The 25,359-nt window shown below is 52.9% G+C and overlaps 9 protein-coding genes across 9 annotated transcripts; 4 read left to right on the forward strand and 5 right to left on the reverse strand.

Annotated features, from left to right (window-relative positions):
- Positions 1–636: 636 nt before the first annotated feature.
- Positions 637–1,809, forward strand: CEL6B (1,4-beta-D-glucan cellobiohydrolase cel6b; the record flags this gene model as incomplete). Its single annotated transcript, XM_049394663.1, has 1 exon — positions 637–1,809. One exon carries the CDS (start codon positions 637–639, stop codon positions 1,807–1,809), a length of 1,173 nt encoding a protein of 390 aa, XP_049260492.1.
- Positions 1,810–2,218: 409 nt separating this feature from the next.
- Positions 2,219–4,070, forward strand: J4E88_000992 (uncharacterized protein; the record flags this gene model as incomplete). Its single annotated transcript, XM_049394664.1, has 3 exons — positions 2,219–2,310; positions 2,380–2,751; positions 3,584–4,070. 3 exons carry the CDS (start codon positions 2,219–2,221, stop codon positions 4,068–4,070), a joined length of 951 nt encoding a protein of 316 aa, XP_049260493.1.
- A 5,819-nt stretch (positions 4,071–9,889) lies between these two features.
- J4E88_000993 (uncharacterized protein) lies at positions 9,890–10,610 on the forward strand (the record flags this gene model as incomplete). Its single annotated transcript, XM_049394665.1, has 2 exons — positions 9,890–9,942; positions 10,010–10,610. 2 exons carry the CDS (start codon positions 9,890–9,892, stop codon positions 10,608–10,610), a joined length of 654 nt encoding a protein of 217 aa, XP_049260494.1.
- A 624-nt stretch (positions 10,611–11,234) lies between these two features.
- On the reverse strand, positions 11,235–12,917 carry J4E88_000994 (uncharacterized protein; the record flags this gene model as incomplete). The annotated part of the gene is made up of 5 exons (XM_049394666.1): positions 11,235–11,591; positions 11,645–12,515; positions 12,568–12,685; positions 12,733–12,841; positions 12,894–12,917. 5 exons carry the CDS (start codon positions 12,915–12,917, stop codon positions 11,235–11,237), a joined length of 1,479 nt encoding a protein of 492 aa, XP_049260495.1.
- Positions 12,918–13,446: 529 nt separating this feature from the next.
- Positions 13,447–15,044, forward strand: J4E88_000995 (uncharacterized protein; the record flags this gene model as incomplete). Its single annotated transcript, XM_049394667.1, has 2 exons — positions 13,447–14,204; positions 14,258–15,044. The coding sequence occupies 2 exons, from the start codon at positions 13,447–13,449 to the stop codon at positions 15,042–15,044; spliced, it is 1,545 nt and encodes a 514-aa protein (XP_049260496.1).
- Positions 15,045–15,454: 410 nt separating this feature from the next.
- ARD1 (N-terminal acetyltransferase A complex catalytic subunit ard1) lies at positions 15,455–16,480 on the reverse strand (the record flags this gene model as incomplete). The annotated part of the gene is made up of 3 exons (XM_049394668.1): positions 15,455–15,547; positions 15,633–16,070; positions 16,340–16,480. The coding sequence occupies 3 exons, from the start codon at positions 16,478–16,480 to the stop codon at positions 15,455–15,457; spliced, it is 672 nt and encodes a 223-aa protein (XP_049260497.1).
- A 436-nt stretch (positions 16,481–16,916) lies between these two features.
- On the reverse strand, positions 16,917–17,667 carry J4E88_000997 (uncharacterized protein; the record flags this gene model as incomplete). The annotated part of the gene is made up of 2 exons (XM_049394669.1): positions 16,917–17,445; positions 17,495–17,667. The coding sequence occupies 2 exons, from the start codon at positions 17,665–17,667 to the stop codon at positions 16,917–16,919; spliced, it is 702 nt and encodes a 233-aa protein (XP_049260498.1).
- Positions 17,668–19,051: 1,384 nt separating this feature from the next.
- Positions 19,052–20,569, reverse strand: J4E88_000998 (uncharacterized protein; the record flags this gene model as incomplete). The annotated part of the gene is made up of 3 exons (XM_049394670.1): positions 19,052–20,302; positions 20,359–20,499; positions 20,555–20,569. 3 exons carry the CDS (start codon positions 20,567–20,569, stop codon positions 19,052–19,054), a joined length of 1,407 nt encoding a protein of 468 aa, XP_049260499.1.
- Positions 20,570–22,621: 2,052 nt separating this feature from the next.
- On the reverse strand, positions 22,622–24,893 carry J4E88_000999 (uncharacterized protein; the record flags this gene model as incomplete). The annotated part of the gene is made up of 3 exons (XM_049394671.1): positions 22,622–24,130; positions 24,213–24,451; positions 24,542–24,893. The coding sequence occupies 3 exons, from the start codon at positions 24,891–24,893 to the stop codon at positions 22,622–22,624; spliced, it is 2,100 nt and encodes a 699-aa protein (XP_049260500.1).
- Between the last annotated feature and the right edge of the window lie 466 nt (positions 24,894–25,359).

Here is a 25,359-nt window from a genome sequence, read left to right on the forward strand (position 1 = left end):
CTCTACAGTGTCTGCAGATGGCGAGCTGCAGTCCGAAATGACACAAGATCCCCACATTACTCTATGCGCAATATACACAGCATTAGCTTGACCACCCCGTCCAATCTGCAGGGCGCTTTTCGGGATCGCAATATTACGAGCCGGATTGCGGGGTCGATGTTTCAACGAAGCTGGGGTAGAAGCCGGGTAAACAGCTCAGATATATTGACTACCCGCAGCAGCCCCGGTAGACTTTACCTTGGCTAATTTACTGTTAACAGGACTACATGCCAATCTAGGGGCGAACGACCGTTCCTTACATTCGCCAAAGAATACGCACGGTACGCCATCGATGAAGCACTACAGCAACGCCTCCGTGGCGCTTTGTATGCGAGATGTCAATGCTTTTTCACCAAGGACTTGGACCGTCTTGAGTGCTATTAGAATGTACAACGGGCCGACGGTACCGTTGACCAAGTCTAAAGACAGCCACGTGAACGTAAGGGCAAACCTGTACCAAGCCTGCTGAAAGAGAAAGGGATGATTGGATGGGTCTTTTCCGCGGCACTCATCCTCATGGCGTTCTATAAAAGCCCCAGGTAGTCCACCGTACGATTTATCACCACCTCGAGTCAATTCCAAGCCTCTCGTTTCATCATGGTGCAACTCACACAGTTCGTTTTGGCAACTGCCGCCCTCGCTGGGGCTGCATCCGCAGCTCCTAAGCCACCCCCAGGCCCCAACGTCAACCCTTGGACTGGCAAAGACCGCTATGTTGTTCAGAGCTACGGCAAGAAGCTCGACCAGACTATCGCAGCCTTCACAGCCCAGAACGACACTCTCAACGCGGCGCGCACTCGCACAGTCGCGCAGAAGATCTCGACTTTCACTTGGGTCACTACACGTGATGGTCTCAGCCTCATTCCTCAAGCCATCAAGGAGGCTCGTCAACAAAAGAAGGGCCCAAAGAAGATGATCGTCGGACTAGTTCTGTACAATCTGCCCGACCGTGATTGCTCTGCTGGCGAGTCTGCCGGTGAGCTCAGCTCAGCCAACAACGGTCTCCAGATCTACAAGAAGGAGTTTGTTGACAAGTACGCCAAGCTTGTTTCTGAGGCCAGGGATCTTGACTTCGCCATCGTGCTCGAGCCCGACAGTCTGGGTAACGCCGTCACTAACCAGGGCGTTCCTTTCTGCGCCAACGCCACTCCAATCTACGAAGAGGGTATTGCGTACGCGATCTCCAAGTTGCAGTTCCCCAACGTACATCTGTACATCGATGCTGCGCACGGCGGCTGGCTCGGTTGGGCAGACAACCTGAAGCCGACTGCTGAGGTCTTCGGCAGGGTTGTTGCCATGGCGAAGAAGCTCAACCCCATGGCTAAGATCCGGGGTTTCTCCACCAACGTGTCGAACTACAACTCTTTCCAGGCCAAGGTCCGCGAGAACTACACCGAGTACTCCCCATCGTGGGACGAGAGCCACTACGCCACCTCGCTCGCTCCTTACCTCGAGGCCGAGGGTCTGCCATCCCACTTCATCATCGACCAGGGCCGCGTCGCTCTTCCCGGTGCTCGTGAGGAGTGGGGCGAGTGGTGCAATGTCGAGCCTGCCGGATTCGGTCCTCTACCTGGCTCCAAGCAGAACAACACCAACGTCGACTCTTTGGTCTGGATCAAGCCTGGTGGTGAGAGTGACGGAAAGTGCGGCCTTGCTGGCGCGCCGGCTGCTGGTGCTTGGTTCGACGAGTACGTGCAGATGCTGGTCAAGAACGCTGCCCCGCCTCTGGCGCCTACCTACATGAAGAAGCCCCACGGCCCCAAGGCCTAGATGTGGTAGAGCTGACCGAGTGTAAAGTATGCGGTTTCTGTTTAATGTACATATTGGATCGAATATTCAAAAACGTTATAAGACAAATTTCTTCTAAAATCCTCGCTGATCTTACTGATGAATCAAGTCTTACTTTCAAAATATAGTGACTAACAACCTACCCACTTACCTGTGAAGGCCATGGTAGAGCCTCAAGCGTAGGACTAATAGCCAGGTGAGAGACACAGGTGAGAGACGAGGATGCTCTGAACCAACACGTGACTCCATACTCGATTGTTGACCGTGGCATACTTAACAGAACGCGATCACCTTTAAACTTCACCTCACCACAGCGATCTTTATACTACAGTCTTGCAAGAAGTCCCTCCATTCCACTGTATACACTCCATTCATTATCAAAGTCCGCAAGATGACTACCGCCGCCTGGGACCGCGAAAAGGCTCTTGCAGAGCATGACGAACTGCTCAAGCGCGCGGCTACCACCGAAGAAGGTGACATGATGTAAGTTCCCTTGTGTGGCACTACATTGGCCGCCTACGAGCTTCACACATCACTGACTAAGTCGCATAGCGCCACTAAGAACCACCTCAACTCGCCCATTCTTCGTCTACCTGGCGAGATCCGCAACCAAATCTACAGATACGTCTGCGAAACAACCACAATCAGATACGGCGAGAATTACGAGAAGCGTCCCGAAGGTACTGGAACTGCCTGTCGCTTCACCCAAACATTCCTTCTCACCTGCAAACAATGGCACTCCGAGGCGATTACACTCATGTATGGTCTCGCAACGTTCGAGGTGTCCAGTACCGAGGCATGGCTTTCCCGTCAAAGCTTCAACCCCAAGTATTGCAGCCTCATTACGTCGCTCTCCGTTGATTCTGTAGTCATATCAACAGCGTTGAGGACGACCCAGGGATACACCTATGAAGAGGACGAAGAGTATGAAGACTTGTTTCCAAAGTATATGCCTGGGAGGTATCTTGCTGCCGTGGAAAGGGTACATATACACAGTCCTGGTTGGAAGGAAGACTATATATTTGATGTGCTGAGAAAGTGGTTCGAAAAGGAGGACCTACAGGTCACTGGCAATGGTGCTTGCGCTATATACCTCCGAGGACGTCGTTGAAAGGTTCTGCGGACTATCACTGCGGATAATATGGAGTTCTTGGGTTGGGCCGCTGCTATTTCATCCTTTCTTGATCTATTTCATTTCACTCATGTACCCGAAAAAGCCGTTTTGATCGAGTCGAGGGCTCATGTTTGGGCATCTCTGAGGATGGATCAAAAGTGCTAGTGGATACACAAAATTTCATTTATAGCAATGCATGAGGAATGCGTCAAGGAACATCTTCGCTCGTATGCACGTGATCCGGCGCGTGATCTCGAGGGTCTAATCCCGGTCTTGCACTCACTCCCGCACGCACCCTCTGTATATAAAACGCCTTGATCGCCGAAACCAGTCCTCTTCTCTTGTCTTCCCACAGATTGTTCTCATCAAGCCATCAGCTCATACCTAGGTACAGTCTCGTGAGCAACTACGCTGCCTGGTTGGTGTAGCCCATAAATCCTCAAACACACGTACTTGGGTAAGCGTTCTGTGACATTGAACAACGTTCTGGACTTCGATCCTGACCCCGCGTAGCAATATGTCACGACAGACAGTCACCTCACGTCAGCGTCGCGTGCTCACTTCCAAAGAAGCTCGCGAGGTGTAAGTACCTGGACTATTCAACCCTATCGAGACGACGGGCATCTGCTAACATGTATCCAGCACCCTTCAGAACCAGGTCGACTCACCTCTATTACGGCTGCCAGGAGAGATACGCAACAAGATCTACGCGTACGCGTGTTCCCGCACTCAGGCCGTCTTCAACAACAGTCCTCGAGCCCGCAAGTCCACAGCCATCATATCCACCTGTTCTCAGATGCGCCATGAAGCCCACGCCATCTTCTTCGCGCATGCGACATTAGATCTGGGGGCGCTCCTGTTCTCGGAGTTCCCACAGACGCTTCCACACGCGGACTTCCAGCTCGTCACTTCCATCCATCTACGATCGCAGCGGATTACAAGGCTCCTACGGGAGGATGAGCATCTTGTAGCGGAACGCCAGGGAGCTAAACTCTTCCCGGAACTGGAGCGAGTATATGTCGCTGGTTGGAGTAAATCGCGCATGCCAAAGGATAGTTTGGGGGTTGACGCGCTACGAACTTGGGCGGGAAATGCGGACTTGCAAGTGGCCCCCAGCTCAGCATTCTAGGAACTTTCACGCGTGGAAGTGTCAAGGAAGGGAACAGCGAGGGTATTGATACGTCATAGACAGTCCCGCTATGGAGAAATGTAGTAATCGCGTACTGCACGCTAGGCAATGAATACTCGCTTCCCAAGCCTTCCACCTACTTCTGTGTTCCGCTCACTTCCATAATCAAAACACACCAATTCTCCTGAACACGAGGTGGTTACCACTCCATCATCAACAACGATGCAAAACAACGAAGTCATGTCCGATCTGTCAGTCAGCCATGTTCTACATACTTAATTTTCCCCACTCTCGCTGACACGCTATCTAGAGCAATCAAGAACCAACTCACATCCCCGCTTCTCAAACTCCCCGGAGAGATACGCAACAAGATCTACGAGTACACATTCATCAACATCCAGATCCATATACACTCTTTGAGTTCCTACTCCTACAAGAGATCTACGGCTCTTATATCAACCTGTTCTCAGCTCCGTTTCGAAGCCCGTACAATGTTCTTCGCTAGAGCGATCTACCATATCTTCGAAAGGGCCTGGGATGATATGCGGCTCCTCCGGGATATCGCTAAACTGGCGGTCTGTCAACTTATTACATCCATTCGCATACCCCGTTGGGGCGCGAATGATTTGGAAGGCACGACGATCTTGAGTTTTCCGGCTTTAGTGCGAGTTTATGTTTCCGGTATCTGGCCACTAGATGATATCGATGGTATACGGGAAAAGCTGCGGGTCTGGACAGAGAATGCAAACTTGGAGGTCGTCTTTGAAGCCCATCCTGAATCCGTGCGAAGAGCTTTGGAAGGTGAGAGCGCGGCTTGTACGTCATAGCGTTTGCTGCTACCCAAAAGGGTAATGGCCACTAGATAGTCGCCTCCTCTACTCGAATGCAACAGTTACCCGGGGTTACACTCACAGCGCTTCTCAACACACTCCAGTCCTTGTCTTTTAACTACAATCACTTCTTGCTTTCGTTACACAACACCACCTCCTTCCTGCGCGATATTCGCGATGCAGAGCGATCTCGCATGCGCAGCCTTGCCCTGCGATAACGCAATGTCCGAAATGTAAGCACAGCGCCCTCAATTGCACGCGCACAAAAGCTGAAACTCCGGCTAGTACGCTCAGAAACCAGCTCAACTCACCTCTTCTTCGCCTGCCCGCCGAGATCCGCAACAAGATCTACGCCTTCGTCTCGCTTTCCACAACCATCAAAGTGACAGAAGCCTCCGAGAGCAGCCTTTTAAAATGCATCCTCTGCTTGAGAGCCCCAGATCTTGTTAGAAGTTGCCAGCAGATACAGCACGAAGCCACAACCTTGCTCTACAGCCTAGCTACTTTCGACGTCACCAACCACAGTGTCGCCTTCCTGCTAGGAAGAGTATTCAATCGCAACATCTGTAGTCTCATTACCTCAATCAGGATGTCTGGTAACTTGGCTTGTTCCGTAATGTCCAAGTCCGATTCCGTACCACGTTCTTGGAGAGATAAAAGGACACCAGCAGGATGCCTGCCAAGTCTGAAGAGCGTGTATGTACAGAAGATATACTGTGAATGGAAGAACATGAAAGATCCAGCAGCTCTGAGGAAGTGGTTTGGAGATGAATCACTCGAGATTATCTTTGAGGAGTATGCTGGCTGAGAAAGTGGCCGCACACAGTCTACGAAAAGATTGTGTTGATTAAGACGTCGATAGTAGTTAAAAATGCATCTTGCACAATGAGACTTTGTTTCAATTCCATGTACCGTTGATAGACCGTGTACCCATTCGCTGCGAAACCGTAGGCCACGAGATTGAAGCACCCAGCAGTCCTTCTCGAGCAACTCAAGGGCCTCAAGGCCTAGTGAGTGACCTTAGAGGCTAATGGGCCTGATTAGATACAATATCCAGGTAGATAGTCTATTTCCGCACTAGCGCCTTCCGAGATAGCGCAGTAAACACTGCCTTCACTTCTCAATCAATCTATCTCCCTCCGCCCACCACCCACAACCAGAAGCGCCGCTGCTCGCCGCGACCCTGCGACATGGAGGCCAACGCTTCCTCCGCGGCCTTTCTGGGCAAAGAGACTGAAGCAAACATGTAAGCTCGCTGTCTCCCGCTCAGTCGCACGTACTAACATCCGAGTCAAGCACTCTCAGAAACCAGCTCGAGTCTCCGCTTCTCCGCCTCCCAGCCGAACTGCGGAACAAGATCTACGCCTACGTAGGCGCCGCCACAGTCATACCAGTCGTCACACGCTCCCTGACACCAACCAACGCGGAGGAATATACCAAACTACTCAAGTACCTGCAACCCGACCTCCTCAACACCTGCAAGCAAGTCCGCCAAGAAGGCTCTTCCCTCCTCTACAAACATGCTCTTTTTGACTTGTCCAAATGTAGCTACCTAGCGGTTCTGTTCCACCGTTGCGACGACAATTGCTGCGAGCGTATGACCTTTGTCAAAGTTGATCGGAGACTTGTAGAATATGCGGCTCGAAACCTTCTTGACAAAGACGGCGGTTGGTCTAATGAGCACGAGGGTACCATCAGCGTACTGCCGAATGTGGAGACAATTCGTATCGAAGCGGATCCTATCAGGTTATGGTTCAAGGATAGTTGTATCAGAACGGTACTGAGAGGCTGGTGTAAGAACCATACAGCTGAGATTGTCTTCGAAGACATCCATAAAAGTGTTCGTTGGGACGGCTATTGGGACCACCATCAGAACCTAATTGCCAAACATGGAGTTAATAGGACGGGATAATGTCTGGCTTAGGCCGTCCTCGTGTCCTCTTCTCGGCCGGCTATGAGCAGAATTTTTCTTGCGTATCACGATTGGGGTAGTACCAGGCTTCCAAACGCTGGGGCGACTTCTCAGTAGCAGCATAGCTATAGAAACAGTGATAAATGGAGACTACACTGAATCGATTCGATCAAGGTATCTTGGATGACCAATCAGCCTACAACACCATGCTTCTTCGACTTCTTCCAGCCGGCAAAGCCTTGATGAGTATCCTTTGATTTCCCCTCTTCCTCTTTCTCTCCCAATATCCCAATACCAGTCATGTTCCTATATCATTGCCGCAGCCAGAAGACCTAATGATTCTCTTTGAACGCCCAGTAGGGCACGCCGAGACTCTTTATTACACAAGAAGGAGTATATCGATCTACAAGTACCGTGAATACTGACTCTCTGGCCCCCCACATAAGGCTGCCCACTGTCACGTGATTTCTCAATGAGTACATAGTCTTTTCTTCCGTACTAGTTAGTCGATAGTCATTACAATCCAACCCAATATTCCTCGACATCTCGCACCCACCACCCACCTCAACATACACAATATCCTCTACTTACTCAACATGGAGACCAAAATGTCACTGACCCCTCAACCAGACAGCGTCATGTCTAAGATGTACGTCAACCGCCATTCCCCGCACTTCCCACTAACAACCTTCCCAGTACATCCGCCAACCAAATAAACTCTCCACTCCTTCGTCTGCCCGCTGAGCTGCGAAACGAGATCTACACCTACGTCGGCCTCTCTACTATCATTAAAGCCATTCAACCTGCAGGGTCTCTCACATGCAGCTTCCAGGTTCCAGAACAACTCAAGGCGTGCAAGCAAATCCGTCACGAAGCCACCTCGATAGTATACAGATCAGCTCTCTTCGATTTTACTCAGTGTAACACGGGTGCCTGGCTGAACGGCAGCTGTGACCACGGAATCGGCGAGTTCGTTACCTCGATTACGATTGGGGGTCGTGTGGCATGCCTCGTTTCCCACTATATTGGAAAAGGTAGGGGCTATGAAGGACTGCAATTTCCGACCAAATGGCTGCCGAACGTGCAGAAAATTTACATCAAGTATGACGCATGTATGCAACAGTGGGGATTTACTACAGGGACAGCACTGGAGGTGTTGTGCAAGAAGAATACCATGCAAATCATCTTTGTGTGACTGAGAGAATGGGCGGTGGGCAGGAAGAGGGTAGTTTGTACGTCACAAGAACTGGCTAGTCAAAAGAGAAGCGGATTGCAGTATCAGTCCTTGGCTAGGCAGCTAGCACATTGCAGATAAATCGATCTCGGAAGCACTCACTTCAGACTACCTACTTAGTTCCGTCAATCGCCCACTAGCCAAAATCATTATACTCTACTTCTCCGTCTGTCGAAAGAATGGAAACTTCTTCTAGTGCCGTTGTATCCTCCACCGCCATGTCCCAAATGTAAGTCCCCCGCCGTCCACTCAACACCACCCACTAACGGACGCGCCTAGTACTCTCACCAACCAACAAACATCACCCCTTCTTCGTCTCCCTGCCGAGCTGCGGAACCTGGTCTACACCTACATAGGTCTCGCGACTATCATCCGACCTTGCAGATTGAAACCTTCAAACACCGCCAAAAGCGCCCCCATCAAGTACAACCTCCAATTTCCAGGCCTCCTCTCAGCCTCTCAGCAAATCCGGCATGAAGCCACCCCCCTCATATACGCGCACGCCCTCTTCGATTTCGACGTGTTTGACTTATGCTCGTGGCCACCAATTAGCACCTGCAACCACGAGATCAGCGATTTCATCACCTCGATTAGGATTTCGAGGTGTCTTGCGATCGAGATCACACTCGAGATCAGAAATGCTAGAGACCTCGGAGATCTCAAGTTTTCGAACTACCGGCTTCCAAATCTGAAGAAGGTGTATGTTGGGCCTTGCGAAACGAGGCGGCCGTGGGAAGATAGTGTGAGGAGGGCGCTGAAGGTTTGGTGTGAGAAGGTGGATCTGGAGGTTAGTTTTGGGGTGGAGGGTTTGTGAGATGGGTGGTGGGCAGGGGAAGAGAAATTTTAATCGTCACGAGGACTGATTAGTTAAGGAAAAGGCGAATTAAAGTAGTCGGTGTTGGCTAAGAGGTACATTGCACAATAGATGGATCGCTCTCTTCGAGTTCGCTACTGAGTTTCGTCAACCGCAATCTCCCACAGGCGCAAGTGTGCAGATCTCTACCAAGTCGTCGCCATCCCCCCAAGATCTCTGTACTCAACCACCAAATCCTCCTTTCCGAACCAATCCCTCAGCGCAAATCTGACGCTCTCCCTTCCCCACTTCGATGCCCACATCACCTCCACCCTCTCCAAATTCGGCAGCGGGCACACAGCACACCTGCCTCTGTTCTCAATAGCCTCTCCTAAGAGTTGGGTCGAAACCACCCAGGAAATCTGCAACGTAGTACAAAACTTTGCCCCAACGCAACGCGTGGTCCAGGAGAAGTCGCCGCCACGGGTAATGTCGAATGTAGCGTTTGCGTAGATGAGAGCGGTGGCTTCGCTGCGTATCTGTTTACACGTGCGCAGGAATGGGGGGATGGTGTAGAAGAATGGGTGGTGTTTGGATGGCCTTTGCATGTTGAGGACTTGTATTTTGGTTGATAGACCGATGAAGGTGTAGATTTCGTTGCGGAGTTCTGCGGGGAGAAGGAGGAATGGGGATGTGGGATGGGATCTAGGTGGCTAATTAGTGCAAGTTAATGGATATATAACGGGGTGCGTACATCGTGGACATCGCGCTGTTGGTTTCGAGAGCTGCAGGTGTGGTCGTGGTTGTGGCTGTAGTCTCCCTGGTGGGTAAGTAGTGGATGCTGGGTTTGTTCATTTTGAACAGTGGGTGGTATAACGGCAAGTACGCTAGCCGCACCATCACCTGGGCAGTTCCAAGGTTCTCTAAATGCACTAGTCTGGATTAGGCGAATCATGGTGAACTGTTTATTCTCGTCAAGTCCTCTCTCTTGTTTAGGTAACTACCCACTAGCCGAGACCAACACACCCTACATTCTCCACCCCACACATAATGGAACGTCCATCTTCTACAGCCGTTGAAGTCGCCACTGCCATGTCCGAAACGTATGTCTCCGCGACCTGCGCCGTCACTAAACACTATTATCTACCTACTAACGCACACACCTCCTAGCACTCCTACCAACACCCTCACATCTCCTCTCCTCCGCCTCCCCGCTGAGTTGCGCAACAAGGTCTACACCTATGTAGGCCACTCTGAACAGATCCACATTGCCGCGACCATTACCAATTCAAACCCTTCCAAATTCACTATGCAATTCCACCTCCCAGGTCTCCTCTCCACTTGCCAACAGACCCGCTCCGAAGCTACCGCACTCGTATACGCCCAAATCACCATCGACACCATCCCTGGAGACGCATGGTACTGGCTATACTCGAAACGCTCACACAGCCTCTGCGCCCACGTAACTTGCTTACACATCAGCGAATGGTTTGCCAACCTCATAGAGCGAGAAGTTGATAAGCGCTTGAAAGACTCGCAAGATGCCAAATGCTGTACCTTGGACTTGCCACGTTTGGAGAGGGTGCGTGTTATTTGTAGGGGCTGGAATGTGGACTTCTGGTGTGAGTATTCGAGGAAAGCGATAAGAAAATGGTTTGGGAAAGAGTCTCTGGTCATCGTATTCGAGACGGGCGTGGATACTCGGTCTAATCCCCCTGATTCGCTCTTGGAAAAACGTGAGATGTTTAGGGATTACTCGCGGTCGATATAGAAACTTGAGTGAATGGAGACTCGGGTACAAGAGAGGGTATGAGTGGGGACTGGGAAAGTAAAAGTCTGTGAGTTGGTTGATGATATACTCAGTGCCACGCGTCTGGCTTTTCGAGTGTCGAATTAGGATATTTCGTTAGGAAAATGTGTCATCTCTTTCTACACTATGAAGAGGATATGAACATCTCTTAAAGCTTGGTACAAAATCTCAACCGCACTACAACTACCCCCGCAACCCCGTAAGCTAACAGCGTGATGTCTGTCATGTACGCTCTCCGTCATACACCGATTAACTTACACTTACTACCCACCTGTTCCGTGCCCGCTGCCGAACTTGGAGAGAGTGGAGGTAGCGTGGCCGAACGCAGGTGAGGAGGAAGCGGCGGCCCTGAGGGAGTGGTTCATGAAGGAGGATTTAGTCGTTGAGTTCATTTCGCTCTGGGGTTAGGCGGGGGTTAAAGGGGTAGACAGGAAATGGTTCTTGAGGACTTGAAAAGGATGGGGATATCTGTTGAAGATTGGTATATAACGTCGGACACGCTAGTAATATCACAGCCCTGCTTGTGCTCTTCCCGCCTCACACCATACCTCCGTATACTCATTCGAAAAAGTATTCACAACCCAACTACAACCCAAACTGCCCCTCCACCTCCCTCCTCTTCTGCTCCCTCTCCATCTCCTGTCTAATCCTCTCCACCTCCTCCGTCATGCCCTTCTCGCCCTTCTTTTTCTGCCTCTCCTCATACAACGCCCGTCCCTTCATAATCCTTGCTACAATCTCCGCGGCGTTTACGTTTTGGAAGTCGTGGTTAGCGATTTCGCGGTATATGTTGAGGGCCTTGGGGACGGCGTAGGGGTCGAAGGCGAGGGGCATGAAGGTGGTTTTGCCGTGGTAGACGGTCAGGGGTTGGGCGTAGGGGAGCGTGTGGAGGAAGGCTTTGGAGAGGGAGAAGGGGGCGCCGAAGATGGCGGCGTGGACGTACTAAACATCAGACGTTAGTTCCTGTGTTAAGTGAAGGTCAGGAGGGGACGTACTTTGCACTGCAGGACGCAGAGGCCGCGCTCGAAGATGTTCATGATGGGGTAGTTGATGCCTTTCCAGTGGTTGATGACTTCGTCGTCGTGGATGCCGGCGATGAGGAAGATGGGGCCGTAGTCTTCGCCGGACCTTTCTATGCGCGCTGCCTTTGCTTCGTCGGTGTACCAGCCGCCCTCCTTGGCGCTTTCCTCTTCGGACTGTGTGACGAGGCGGAGGAACTCGATGTGACCCGAGGAGAACAGATCCCAGCCTCCGTCGACATAGATGACCTTTTGGCCGGGCTTGACGCCCTTGCCCTTGACCAACTCGTGGAATTTGCCCTTTTCTTCCTTGACGGGTCCGAGTGCTGAGGCGGTCGAGGCCTGGCGGACGGTGCCGGGGCGCGGCGCAGTGGGTGAGGTAGGCGAGGTTACGGTGTTGCTGGTGGTTGTCCTCCGTAGCTTGACAGGTCGCGAAGCATGCCAGTACCACACGTCGCACCCGGGCGCGCGGCCTGAAGCATCGGTCGCGTAGTCCTTGATGCGCTGGAGCATCTCCTCTCCTGTCTTTAACCGCTCCTTCTCATCGCCCGGGCCCTCGTCTCCGGACAGCCTCTTCTCCAGCGATGGTATAAAGTGCGACTTGGTGCACAACAGCATGCGGCCCACGAGGTCGGTGGTCGAGATGCCGGGTGTGCGCTTAACCACCTTGAACCTTCCGGCTGCCTTGACGTAGCGGTAGCAGTCCTTTCCGTCGCTGTCGGAGGTGATGTCATCGCCGTGGACGACGTACTGGCAGCCGTAGTGGGTGATCCAGGGCAGCGAGGTTACGTAGGGCGCCCTCGGGACGGCTTTGGTAGCCCATCGGCAGGCTTCGACGGCGGCGACACTGAAATCATTAGTCAAGGAAGTTGATAGGTAAAGGTAGTGATGGCGCGCACCGTTCGTCGAGGCGCATCACCGTGGGGCCCTTGTTCTCCATAATGGACTCATCCGAGTGCACACCGACGAACAGCTCGTTGCCCAGCTGGCGCGCCTGCAGCATGGCGCCAGCATGGCCTGGTTCCTGTAAGCGCTGAACATCTCGAATGTGGCAGTCGGCATACCGTGGTGAGCAAAGTCGAAACAGCCATCGACCCATATGCGCTGCTCCGAAACCTCGACGTCTTCCTGAGGATCCACGGGCCACTGTCCCTCTGAGGGAATCCACTCTCCCTGTGTTTCGTCAGTTGTTTGCGCAGCCTGGGCGTGGGCGGGTGGTGCGTACTCGTGCGCTCTGTCTGCGCTGCATCGTGACGTGGGGTAGTTGGCGGGGCTGGCAGCAACAGTACTCGGACAACAGCACAGGCTGGTAGCAATAGTATGGCAGAGAGTCGGACGGTGTCGAGTCTGAACCGTGGGACTGGAAAGCTTGGAAGCTTGGAGCTTGGAAGCAGCACCTGCCACTCTGGATTCAGCCTAACGTGCTGATAGCCGCACGTGGGCAAATGGCATAGTCAGTGAAGCTATGGCAATGTAGGGCGACAGGGGCAGAGGCGGTGGGCAGGGATGGGCCTCGGGCGGCTTGTTCCTGCGTCGGGATAGGTTCTCACGGTATCAGCTGTAGCCGCGAATCGAAACACGTTTTCGTTTTGCGCGCCAGTATCTGCCTTATAGCGTGCAGTCCCGTCTGCGTGTCTCCTCACCTAAATTCTAACGAAGACACCGTAGTATATTTACAAGTAGGTATAGCAATGCGGCAATGTTATCAGGGTCCGTGGTGAAACAGCCCCTGATCGCTCGGTAGCCCCACCCGTCTGGAAAGCACATGGGCTACCAGCATGGCCGACAACTCCAGCCAGGGCCTCTTCTCCCGCCGCCCCTCGTTTTTCGGCGGCAAGACCAAGGGACAAGGACACAAGCAAGCAAACTCGACCCTCGCGCCGCCCCAGCTCAACATCACCCCCGCGGCCAACCCCGGGCTAAAGACACCCCCTCTCGAGCTCGACCAATACGAGTTTCCCGCCCGGCTCGCAGCGACGCCACCACGACGCAGGCACGCCAGCAGCAGGCACAGCATCGCCTCGTCCGTCACCGATCTCGGGTCCACGCTGCGGAGGTCACGGTCCGCCTCGCTTCGCACCAACGCGTCGGCCTCGTCCTCGCATAAGAGGACCCCCTCGGCCACCCTGGCCCTCACCTACTCCCCCGAGAAGGCCCCCGTGCCCGCCAGTGTGACGAATGCCTCGCGGCCCGCCCTCTCCATATCCACCTTTTCGCGCAGCAAGCAAAAAAGCAGCGAGAACGTCAAGACCGAGGGCGGCAGTGTGCAGCAACCCCAGGCCCCGGTCTACGAGAAGAGCCCCCTCAGCGCCGTCGACAAGCCCAAGACTCCCTTCGCCAACATGGCTGTCCCCATCCCGCTGCGCCATCCGCCCTCCCAGAAAGAGATCCTCCAGGCAAACCAGCAGTCCAACCGCACCTTAGCTCCTGCCGCGCCCATCCCCGTCCCCAATGGCTCCAACCCCAACCTCGTCTTCCAGCACATCCACGAGCTCGCCTCCAAACGCATATCCACCCTCGACTACTTGAGAAAGGCGTGAGTCCTTCTATTTTCCCTCTTCTGTAACAACCCTCACTAACACCCCCCAGCCACGAAGGCCGCATCTACTGGTTCAACACGCTCCTCTTCTCCAAAACAGACCTCACGCGCCTCCCCTCCTTCACAACGCGCAACCAAGCCCGGCGCGCCACCCACTACCTGCTCCTCGGCTTCTCCCTCCCAACGATCCTCGACCTAAACGCCAACTCCCCGTCCGACTACCTCAAAGCCCTCAACGCCCTCTTGTTAGAATTCGAACAATACCAATCCATCCACCCGGCCGACGGCTCCACCCCCTCGTCCCTCTCCCGCGCCCGCCTCCCCCAGATGTTCAAGCGCGCAAACATGGGCATGGGAATGGGAATGGGCATGTCAATGGGCAGTAAAGGCCGGCGGTCCAGCAGCGCGAACGGCGATTTCCCGCTCCTCACTCCAAGCAATAGTTTCACGGGCTCTGAAACAAGCGGTGGTATGGGCGGCGGGTTTGACTCCCCGCCTACAACAGACGATTCCTTGCTCCCCAATGAGAGCTACACGCATCTCCAGACTCCGAGCTTACCGTTCGACCCCGATTTCTTCAGCACGTTTGCTACGCTGTGCGATGTCTTGATTGATTGTTATACGAAGATACTTAGTATGCTTAGTACGCCTGAGAGTGTGGCGAGTGCGGGTGGTGGGGTGCCTAGTTTGGTGGGGGATCTGTTTAATAAAGCGGACGCGCGGGTGAGGAAGATTATTCTTGCGGGGGTTGTGCGCGAGTTTGAGGATAGTTGTCGGGCGGGGCTCAAGAGTGAGGTTGGGGGTGTGGGAAAGGTTGTTCTTGGGGGGCTGATGTAGGGAGATGGGGAAGATGAATGATTTATGTGGCGGGCATTATGATCTGGGCATTTTATGATATCCAACAAGGTATACGGATGGGCGTTTTCTTTTCCTCTTCTTTTTCTTCTTTTGGTTGGCTGGTTCCTTCTTGCATGGAGATGGAGTTGAGAATTTTAGAATATACGGTAGCATATGGCGTGGTATAGCATAGCATGAGAAGGCCAGATAGGGATATACGCTGGCAAGCGTAAGAACCCTCTTCTACAGCACAACGAATGTGCCTCCAACAAACTAATGCCAACACCCCACCAATATCCATTCTCACCGGATAATAACCCCATGCTCAGAGGAGGTGATGAGGGAGGATGTCACCTCCCCATCCCAAACCGTATCCGCTGATAAATCTCAGCAATGGCAACCCCCGCCTCCTAAGCAGCAGCCGCTTCGTTCTTCTCCACAAGATCCACAACACCCTTCCCCCTACCCACCTTGACCTTTGTCTTTTTCGCGGGCTTCTTTTCCTGTAGCATCCATCGTCAGTATACGCCTCATTCAAATACCAATCCCCCCAAGTTAGGATATAGCTCCGTTGGGAATAAAACGTACCTTAACCCCCTCACTCCCCACAGCATCCCCCTCATCCACGCCCTCACTCCCAAAAATCTCCTCCTCCTCATCCCTCAACTGCTCCTTCAAATCCGCCAGCTCGATCCTCATGCTATACGCATCCTCACCATCAGCATAATATTTCGCTTCGATCTTGTCGACGGTGAAACCGAGGGTTTCGCGGTAGAGGTGCAGGGCCGCGTTGTTGGAGACGCGGACGTGTAGGGAGACGTAGTGCGCGTTGAAGGTCTCGGCCATGGCGCGTTGGGATTGGCGCATTAGTTTCTCAGCTAGACCGAGGCGGCGGTGAGTGCGCATCACGGATAACGAGGTTATGTGGCCGTGTTGGACACCGTCGGTGGGTTCCTCTTCCATTTTGGCGAGGACGTAGCCGACGATTTTGGGGGGGTCGTAGGGGGTTTTGGGGGGGCGGGATACCTGGGGGGTGTTAGTAGAGTGGAAGCACATGTTGTATCATCTAGTGTTAAAGTATAGATGAACGGTCGGGTTATCACGTGTCCCACGCAACGACGCCCTTTGCCCATTCATCCTTTGACCAATCGACCAATCGCGAAGCATTGCAACCATTCATCCTCTGATCCCTCCTCTATACACCAATATCCAAGCTCTTTCTTCACTCCACTCTTTCCCAACCCCCACATAAGAAAGGCGACCCTTCATACACAATACTCATGAAACAAACTTACATCAACAGCCACATAGCTCAACTGCGGCCAACTCATCGCATGATACAAGTAATACTTGCAAAAGTAGTTCTCGGGCAAATTCGTAATATTCGCAAGCTGGACATGCGGAATGTCCGATGGGCGTAGGACGCGGATATCCATTTTCGCGGTCGCGTTGTATATTTGTGAGGTATGTGGTTCCTAGCTCTTTCTTCTGTAATACCGAGTTTGCGTTTCCTTACGTCTTTGATTGACGAGGGAGTACCAGTTGATTGGGATTGGGTTGGATTGGAATGGCACAGGTGTATTTGGAAGTCGCAGCGCTAATGCGAATGCGGATGGGGGGATGAGCGATGGGGCTGGACCTCAAGTGCTTGGAAGGCGGTTTGGTGAGGAAGAGGGCGAGTGCGTTACATAAGCAGGACTTGTGGGGTCGGGTCGGGGATTAGAAGTTAGCGCGGGGCTAAACGCCGACGCGACTTTCCTCATTCCTCAGGAAGCTCAAGAACCTCATATCTCAACATGACATTAAGCCATCAAGCTCCAAGCTCAATTACGATCATCCATCATACGCTAGGCTCCCATCCCGTCCAAACCATCAAACAGCCCCCACCCCATCCTCACCCACGCGCCTACCCACAACGTGCAGACCCGGCAGCCCAAACGCATCCCTCACCTTCTCTCTTGCCTGAGTGTCCGTCAAGTTAACTTTTAGACGCCAGACTTCTATCTCCAACAGCTTTAGTGAAGCAAACCATTCCTTCAGATAGGCACCCTTCATTTCATCCTGTCCCTCGATGATAGCCCTTCCATTCCCCTGCGTCAGCCACAAACGTTCTATCTTCCCAAAGCCTGCTGCCGGTAGATTTGACGACGCAAAGAATCTGAGCGCGAAGTAGCTAGGGACGAAGGTGCACAGGGTGAAGGATGAGGCGCTGGCTTCGATGTAGATCTGGCGGCATGTGTAGAGGATGGCGCGGACGCTGGGGTAGCGGCCGAGCACGTCTTTTTTGATGAGTAGCTTGTTGATGTTGATGGTGGTGTTTAGGAAGACGAAGGTGTAGATCTTGTTGCGGAGTTCGGCGGGGAGGAGGAGGAGATGTGAGTCTGTCTGGTTTCTCTTGGTGCTGCGAGGTATTAGACACAAAGTCTGCGCTTGTTGCGCGGCACGCTTACATCTCATCTCTATTGTATGCCAGTGGAACTACAACACGCTTGTCGTTGCTTTGTACGTCGTGGTCGTTGTTGAAAACGTCGTCGACGTCGCGGAGGTCTTTGTCGCGGTCGTCTTTTTGGTTGGCGGGTAAGACGCGAGGTTTCATGGAGCCTAGGTCGGAGAGGCGAAGCATCGTCAAGGTGTGGGCAACGCGATGCCGGTTTTGTGTTTCAAGGTTGGGTATGAGATCGAGATAGCAGGTGGTTGGTTGGGGAGCTGTCAGTCAATGCCGGCCGCGACGCTAGTACAGGGTCTGCATGAGGACAAACGGTGATGGTGACTGCGATTTGGCGCTAACTACATGAGGCTGCATCTCGAGGACGAAGTGACGTCCTCGCGACCCGAGACTGCCTGAAGACACGAGTGATCTTCTTGTCTAATACCAAATCTACCACCACTCCTATCTACTCGACATCGATCACACGGACAAACATATACTTTCGGAACAAACGTAGCCTTCTCACATCCCCATTTCTTCCCCATCATCCCAGCAAGCCTCTGTAGTGTTTGCGTGTTTCCCTTGCGATAATATTCATGATATCCAGCAGACACCCTCACGTAAACGTACTCCAGCCGTGGAAGCTTATACCGCCCCTCGTATTGCTCGAGCAATTCAAGCGTAGAGAATAGCATGGCAATCGACGTGATGAGTTCCCGCTTTTCACGCCCAATGTGTCCCAGGAAACGATGAAAGTCATATCGCGCATAATTGAAGCCGAAGGTTGTGTAGGAGAAGAAGAGAGACTCGGCTTCAGACCGGGTCTGACGACATGTTCGAAGGAGTGAGACGGTGGGGGACATGGGCCCGCCCGAGTTTATTCGAAAGTGTATTGAGGCAGTCCGCGGGTTCAGCAGTGGTTCAATGGAAGAGTCGGCGAGAGCGTAGCCGTAAATTTTGTTGCGCAACTCGCCTGGGAGGCGCAGCAATGATGAGTTCTTGGCATTGGCTTCTGTGCTGTGCATGTCAGCGGGTCGAGTGAACATTTGCAGCGACAGTTCCAGAGACAGAACTTACATGAGGTCGTGCTTGTCGACAGCCTCCTCGGGGATGGAAGGCAGAGTTGCGACGTAATTCATCCTGTGTCCGTCCATTTGAGTTTGGGGATTTCTCTAGTGGAAATCGGTTGATGGCTGGTTGGTCGCACTGAATCGCAATGGCAGCTGGAACTAATGGGCGATGGATATATGGGTCGAGCTGTGAATGTTAGGACTCCAGCGAGTCATTGCTTACCCGCTCAAAACCAAGACCGCAGTCGTGAACGCTTATTCTAACCGAGTCAGCTCACGATTTGCTCCCTTTCACTAGACAGCACCCTCGCATATCAAGATACAAGCCATAACTTTCGTATATATCCAAACAGCTTCGAACCAAAATATATGCACGTGAACAAATATGTTACCAAATCGTGCATCCAACCCCATATTTCCCTTCGTAAATGCAAAAGACATAATCTCAAAAACGCCAACGAGATGCCCTTGTTGCTTATACTCCGTTGCCAAATGCGTAGTTTGAGTTTTTAGAAACCTTTTTCTTGGCTGAGAATCTCATCAACCATGGGTTTCACAGTAGGCATGTAGCCTTGCATAACCGGGCACCAGAGCGCCTTCTTCAGCCCCAGTTCTGTGGCCATGTAGTACATCAGCCGGTTTATCCATTCTCGTCTTGCTGCAATGTCTATTCTCCTAGGCTCGACTCCGTGGTCCAGTGGAGGTAGGTCTAGCGGGTGATCGTATGGGTGCGCAGGGTTGGGGTCGAAGATGTGATTCTTTTTCGCGTTTTGGTCCAAGAGCGGGGTGTTCGATGGCGGACTCGCGCCAGGAGATTGGCCGGTTTCCGACTTGGTCCGAATGTTGCGGAGTTCGGAAAATGCCGGTGCTGCCTCGTAGGATTCCAGGGCCGTCGACGGCTCGCTCGAGGAAGACGCGTTGGAAGTAGATGTAGCCAGATGTGGTTGCGAGTAAACTGGCGGTGGTGTTGGCAGATGAGTAGCGCTGTGCGGACGCTTGCCTGCATTGCTATCCGGCACAAGACCTGAGCTGAGTACTGAATCCATCGTACCCAGGGGCCATATGCAGATATAGCCCCGCATACCACATATGTCGGTGGCAGATTTGGTATCTATCGGTACAGTAAAGCTGCCAAGTATGGAAGAACAGTTCTTCTCGATGACCTCGACTAGGCGGGCGGTAGCGACCGAGTGATGCATGCGGAGATTTGCATTACTCAGAGCAGTAGGCATAGACTGACCCGGGGCTTCTTGAGGACGGAAAGATAGGCAAGGGTCCCGGAACCTCAACATCCAATTCAACATCTCGAGCAGATCACGTAGAACAAGTATGCGGCTCGTACGGTAGAAGCCCCAGATCCAGACGCGTTTCAAGCTCGGGTAGATGTGAATCTCTTCCGGTGCGCCCGGACAACCCAAAAAGAGCTTTTGTAACTTGGCATCGTAGGTCGATCGAGCCTCCGGTGTGTTGGGTGTCATGTGATAGTTCCATGCCGGTGTGACGTTTGCCTCCCAAGCTTCGTAGTCGCTTTCAAGTTCGAGCGCGCTCTGTAGAAGCTCTTGCAAGGCCATGCGGTTGGTTGGTGGGTTTGGACTTTGCTTGGTTTCGTGCCATCTGGCATGTAGCATTGCCGCTCGCCATATTAGACGAATGACAAAGGCGTTGGAGTTCTTGTATAGACTTGGAAGTAATTCGTCTACTTTGACCACATCTCTCGTAGGTATTTGCGGGCGTCTTGCTGCCTGTAAGTTGCCTAATAGCTGTCGCAAGGTTAGCCATCAGCGGAAAAAAGGTGTTCATCTGTGACGGCGATTACCAGATGCGCATAGATGACTTCGTAAAGTCTGGCTGATATGATGTCGCTGTAGAACTCCTCAACCGTCCGCAATTGAAGCATAGCATTTGCGCCTTGGTTGTGAGCCAAAAAGGTGCCTTTCCGCTGCACGCTGGTAAGATTCTGTTCATCGCGTTAGATTTTGTGCATACCAGCAAACTGTAACAAACGAACGTACCTCGTAGATGCCCATCAGATGCACCGAGCAAAGTGCAGTATTCGTGGCTGCCTGCTTCTTGTCCGCAATTGCCTTTGTCAACATCGGCAAGGCCCTCCCTACGCATTCCTCACCTAGTGCTTGCGCATGAGAATCATTGTATCTATTGGCGAAGTTGACGTAAGATACTGCGTCAACCGCTGTCGCGATCAATGAGTTCTCCGGGGCGTCTTGATACAAGAGCGGGATAAATGTCCACAGGGCTTCATCTGGTTGGTCGGCTGGTCGGTTCGGCGAGTCGGGCAGCACAAAGTCGTACACAAAGCGCTCAAAAGCTCTTCTACGGAAGTCCGGATTGAGCGACGGAGTAATAGTCAGCCGGCTTAGATCGATGGTTGCGGACGCAACGCTTGATGATTCTTGAGCCGGGTCATCCACAGAGCCACCAGGAGAATGTACACTACCGCTGGAAGAGCGCGTGTCATCCAGATGAGGTGGTGTTGACTCGTCGCTTGGTGGCGTTTTGATATAGGTGTTATTATAGGTGTTGCTGTAGGCGTTGCTACTTTCGGCAACGGTAGCACGTTGGTTTGACTTTGACCGCTTCCGCCACGACTCTTCTGCTCTTTGCGCAGCCGATGCCGTTTGGTTACGAAAGAGGATGTCGGCTTGGTCTCGATACTTGCATTCATGGCCTGCCTTGCTACATCGACTGCAAGCTGGCCTACCCTCATCGCACTACTCTGGCATCAGCCTTGTCCGCATGGCGGTCGTTGCCCTGCGCGTGGTGCAACATGAAGAGCAGGGCAGTTCGCAGAATTGGACAGAAAGAGATGCGTACCTTGACTTTACGGGCTCTGCAAGCCTCGCATCCCTTACTGGGTCGGCCACGATAGGACATGCTCAAGCTCTGGAGGCGATGAGGCGGTAAGACGAAAGAGCGGCAAGCTCCGCAGTCGCTGCTGTTCAGGCTCAGGTAAGGTTCCTACGAAGCAAACACTAGCGCGGGCATCCGATTGCACAGAACAAAGAACGTCAAGTCTAATAACTATGTCTCCTCTCCGGTCCGCGAATGTGCTGCGTGGTCATCCGAAGGGTCCTGAGCCAGAAAAGGCGTAGCGGCGATCAGGCTGAAACCCAGGCCACGCTTTTACGAGCTTGGAATGGAGCGCCCGGTGACTGGCGGAAGATGGACCATAAGGGTTGAATGGCAGAGATCGAAGGGCATGGGGTCAGGCCCGGTGCTCGGGAAAACGGTGCTGCATAGTGGGTTGATGTGCCGTAGACTGCATAACTGCGTCACAAGCGACAGGCATCTCTCGTTGCTGACTCAGGACTTAGTGGTGTCTTGGCGCTCAGCGGCCTCCCGCTTGCCGACTGCGACGATGCTGCAACACCAGGCGAGGCGTTCAACTCCATGCATGTTTCGCGGCACAGCCAGATAAGATTCAGACTTCTTAGTGTCGAAATTCTTACTCTTTCTGGTGTATCTATCGCCTCATCTATCTTGGACTCCAGTATTAGTCTGCAAGGTCGATGCAGGCCGCCTACTTTCGGAGCGCCTCAAATACGCCGACCAACAACTCCCGATACGCACCCGATCATCGCGAACACGCGATGCCAATGTTTCAACGGTCGTCTAGCAGGGAAAGATGGCATGTCATTTTCAACGGCTTCAGCGTTCGGAGGCCTAAAACCATGACATCAACTTGTCATTGGGCGCTGGCAGCAATCAGTAATCGGCCCTCTTCCAACGGGCGACTAGTAAGATTGACTGGACCGCTCCGCGAATTTAAGGTTTGGAAACCACTATGAATTGCGGAGTATTCACCCAAGTCTCTTGACAGCTTGCCTCTACTATGACGCGCCAATGCGCTTGTGTCTTGAACATTGCGAAGTTTTCTCACCGGTGCCGGAAGCATAAAGGGGTAATCGCATACATTGGGAGACTTTGTTTCACGCTACCCCGAGTTTCAATTTCGTCCACATTAACATCTGACAGGTGTCCGCACCAAAACCACAGGAGTAGCGAAGTCAACACGACGCACATGCACAGACAGTAATTTTCTACGACGAGGTGCGCTCATGCTATAGCTTCGCCAACAGATGCCGACCACCATCCTCACTTCCCAACACAATCTCCTCGCTGCGCCAGTCCGGATTGAACGTTACCTTGTTGAGCGGATTTCTGCGATGCGCCATGTCGAAAAGTTCCTCATATACCCTACCATCATTCCTGCCCAACGCACTGTTCAACAGCCAATCTGGTATCGACCAGGCGTCCACCAGCTTCACCGCATGTGGTCTCAATTCGGCCATAAGGTCGATGATCCCATCCTGCAAGGCAAAGACCGACTCGGGCGGCACGGAGGCTGTCATTGTAAATGAGGAGGCAGATTGGTCGAGGGTGTAAAGCGCGTACAGCCGGAAGCATGTGCGTAGGGCGGGCGATGCGGACGAAGGTATGGAGCCGAAGCTGTTGTAGAAGTTCGTGGTGAGGATCTGCTCTGAGTATGCGCGGCTGAGGTTATGGAGCTGGATCATCAGACGTGTCCACGGTTTCTTCTCAACAACACGTGCTTGATAAGCGCGGTAGGAAAGATCAGCCGCGCGCCACTGGAACACGTCGACTATACCTTGGTCGTCTACAACTCCGTCTTTCAAGACGTTTTGCGGTAAGCGATGGTCTTTGTTGCGAAGATAAAACTGGAAGAGCTCGTCCGTTGGATCCCTGGCCGGTGAGTCTGGGTCCTTGACCGCATTCGACATCTTCTTGATGAGGTACGCAGCGACCTGTTGGGTAATCATCCAGTTGTCGCCCTCCACAGTTGGCTTGGAGAGGTAGTCACCGTTTAGCCCTACCAGCCCACTCCCACCACCGAAGCCATGGCCGCCCATTGCGCGTCGACAGGTCTCGATGCCATCCGCAGCAAGCGTCGTACACAGGCTCTTCAGTCCTGAGCTCGCGCTGTGTAATTCCGCCAAAGGCCCAAAGTCGCCTTTCTCGATATTTTCTCTCGACTTGTGGTACAGCTTGTACATATACTCGCCAGTATAATGCAACGCGAAAGTAGTCGCAAGCAACGGCAAGATCCGTATCTGTACGGTAGGGTAGTCCAGAACCTTCATCTCGCCGTCTGAAGGGTTGGCAGAATCGCGGTCCTTAAATTGTCGCCTGATAGCGCAGTATCGCACAGCGACAGTAACAGCTCGCGCAAGGACCAGCCTTGCATGCATTATGATCTGTCCGCGTACGAACGTCAGACTTCCATATACGACAGCCGGATGACCAGTCCGAATGAATGCGCCTGTCTCGTCCGAAACTTCCGCATAGCGGCTCAGCAAAGCCGACTTGGGTACGCGAAAGTGGTCGAAGAGCATATATCCATTATCCATACTTGCATACCCGTATTTCGGACCGATATCGCCTACCGCAATCCCTGGCAAAGATTGATGGGTCTTCGCATCCCGAATCTGCAGGATGAAGGTTTGCGGCCCGTGAGAGGCATACTCGATCTTCTGGTCTTTTCGGTCGGCCTTTTCTGATCCTCCGGCTGTGGAGGACGTTTTCGGCAAGAGCAATTGTGCGACCACAATCTATACGCGGCATACGTTAGCGAACACCCAAGGCAGACATAAAGTTCTGGAACAGTCGCACAAGAAGGGGCTGAATACGTACTGCATGCGTGGCGGTCCTCCCCATCGACCCATTCCACCACTTGCTCGCCGTAAGAGTCGGGCTGTGAATCTCGAACTCTTTCTTTACCGGGTCCCACTTTGCGACAGTTTCGAGGCCGCGTACGTTACTCCCATGGCCTAGTTCAGTTTGCGCATAGCAGCCGATGATGTCGTAGTTGAGGACCTTGGGCATCCAATACTTTTGCTGTTCTTCGGAGGCTTGCTCGCGTACCGTTGTGACTGTGCGATGCGGTGCATGTCAGCTCCCAGCGCCCCGGTGATACGATTATGCACGACATCTTCCTCAGCTGCAACCTTCCGTTGACTCACCGAACATGCTCATATGCAAGAAGTATGGGCTCATTTCATCAGTCAGGTATTCCGCCATCTGATAGTCTTCATGGTCCCAGCCTTCTCGTCTCATCAATCGCTGGATGGCTTTCGCTCTTGCTAGGCCTAGGTGGTACCGCTCTGGTCGCGACAGATTCAGCTGCTGATCTTTACTGAAAAGCTTCTCCTTGCTCAACACACGGAGGACCTTTTCTTGCCGCTTCAGGAAGTCATCACGGCCTAGAAGGTGTTGTGCGAGTTGGTGGACGTCAATGCCCGAGCCGTCGCGTTCGGCTTGGAGGGTTGCTGTGCCATCGTGTGCGGGCTTGAGATGATCGGTGAAGTCTGCCATGATGCGATTGGCTACGCGTCAATTGTTTGCTTGACCAACAGAGTCAGTCGCAGGCGTTTCGAAGCGAGGTGGGCGAGTGCTGTTGAAGCCGACTGAGCATGCCGCCGAGCATTGGAGACAAGCTCGCATCGCGAATCTCAACGCGCCGGCAATAACGCGGAGATGTAAGCTGCATCACTGCCTCGGTATACGCGGATCGTGTGTGGTGGGCAGAAGCCGTAGATGTCGCGCGGAGAAGGTTGATGGCGCAAAGCTGCGGGGCGTCGAAATGCGGGGTCGCAGGGCTCGGTGGCCGTGGAATGGCAGCATTGCTATTGACAAGAAACATCTGACTAACGAACAAACATCACCAAGCTCAGATCAAAGCCGCTCGTTAACACTGCGATGCAGAACGGAAAGCATTATAGTATTACATGATAATGGCCAGCGTGATCATGCTACCATACGCCATCACGGCCAAACCCAA

The sequence above is a fragment of the Alternaria novae-zelandiae genome, assembly GCF_023758075.1.
Source record: "Alternaria novae-zelandiae strain BMP 2774 chromosome Unknown scaffold_1, whole genome shotgun sequence".
NCBI lineage: Eukaryota > Fungi > Ascomycota > Dothideomycetes > Pleosporales > Pleosporaceae > Alternaria > Alternaria novae-zelandiae.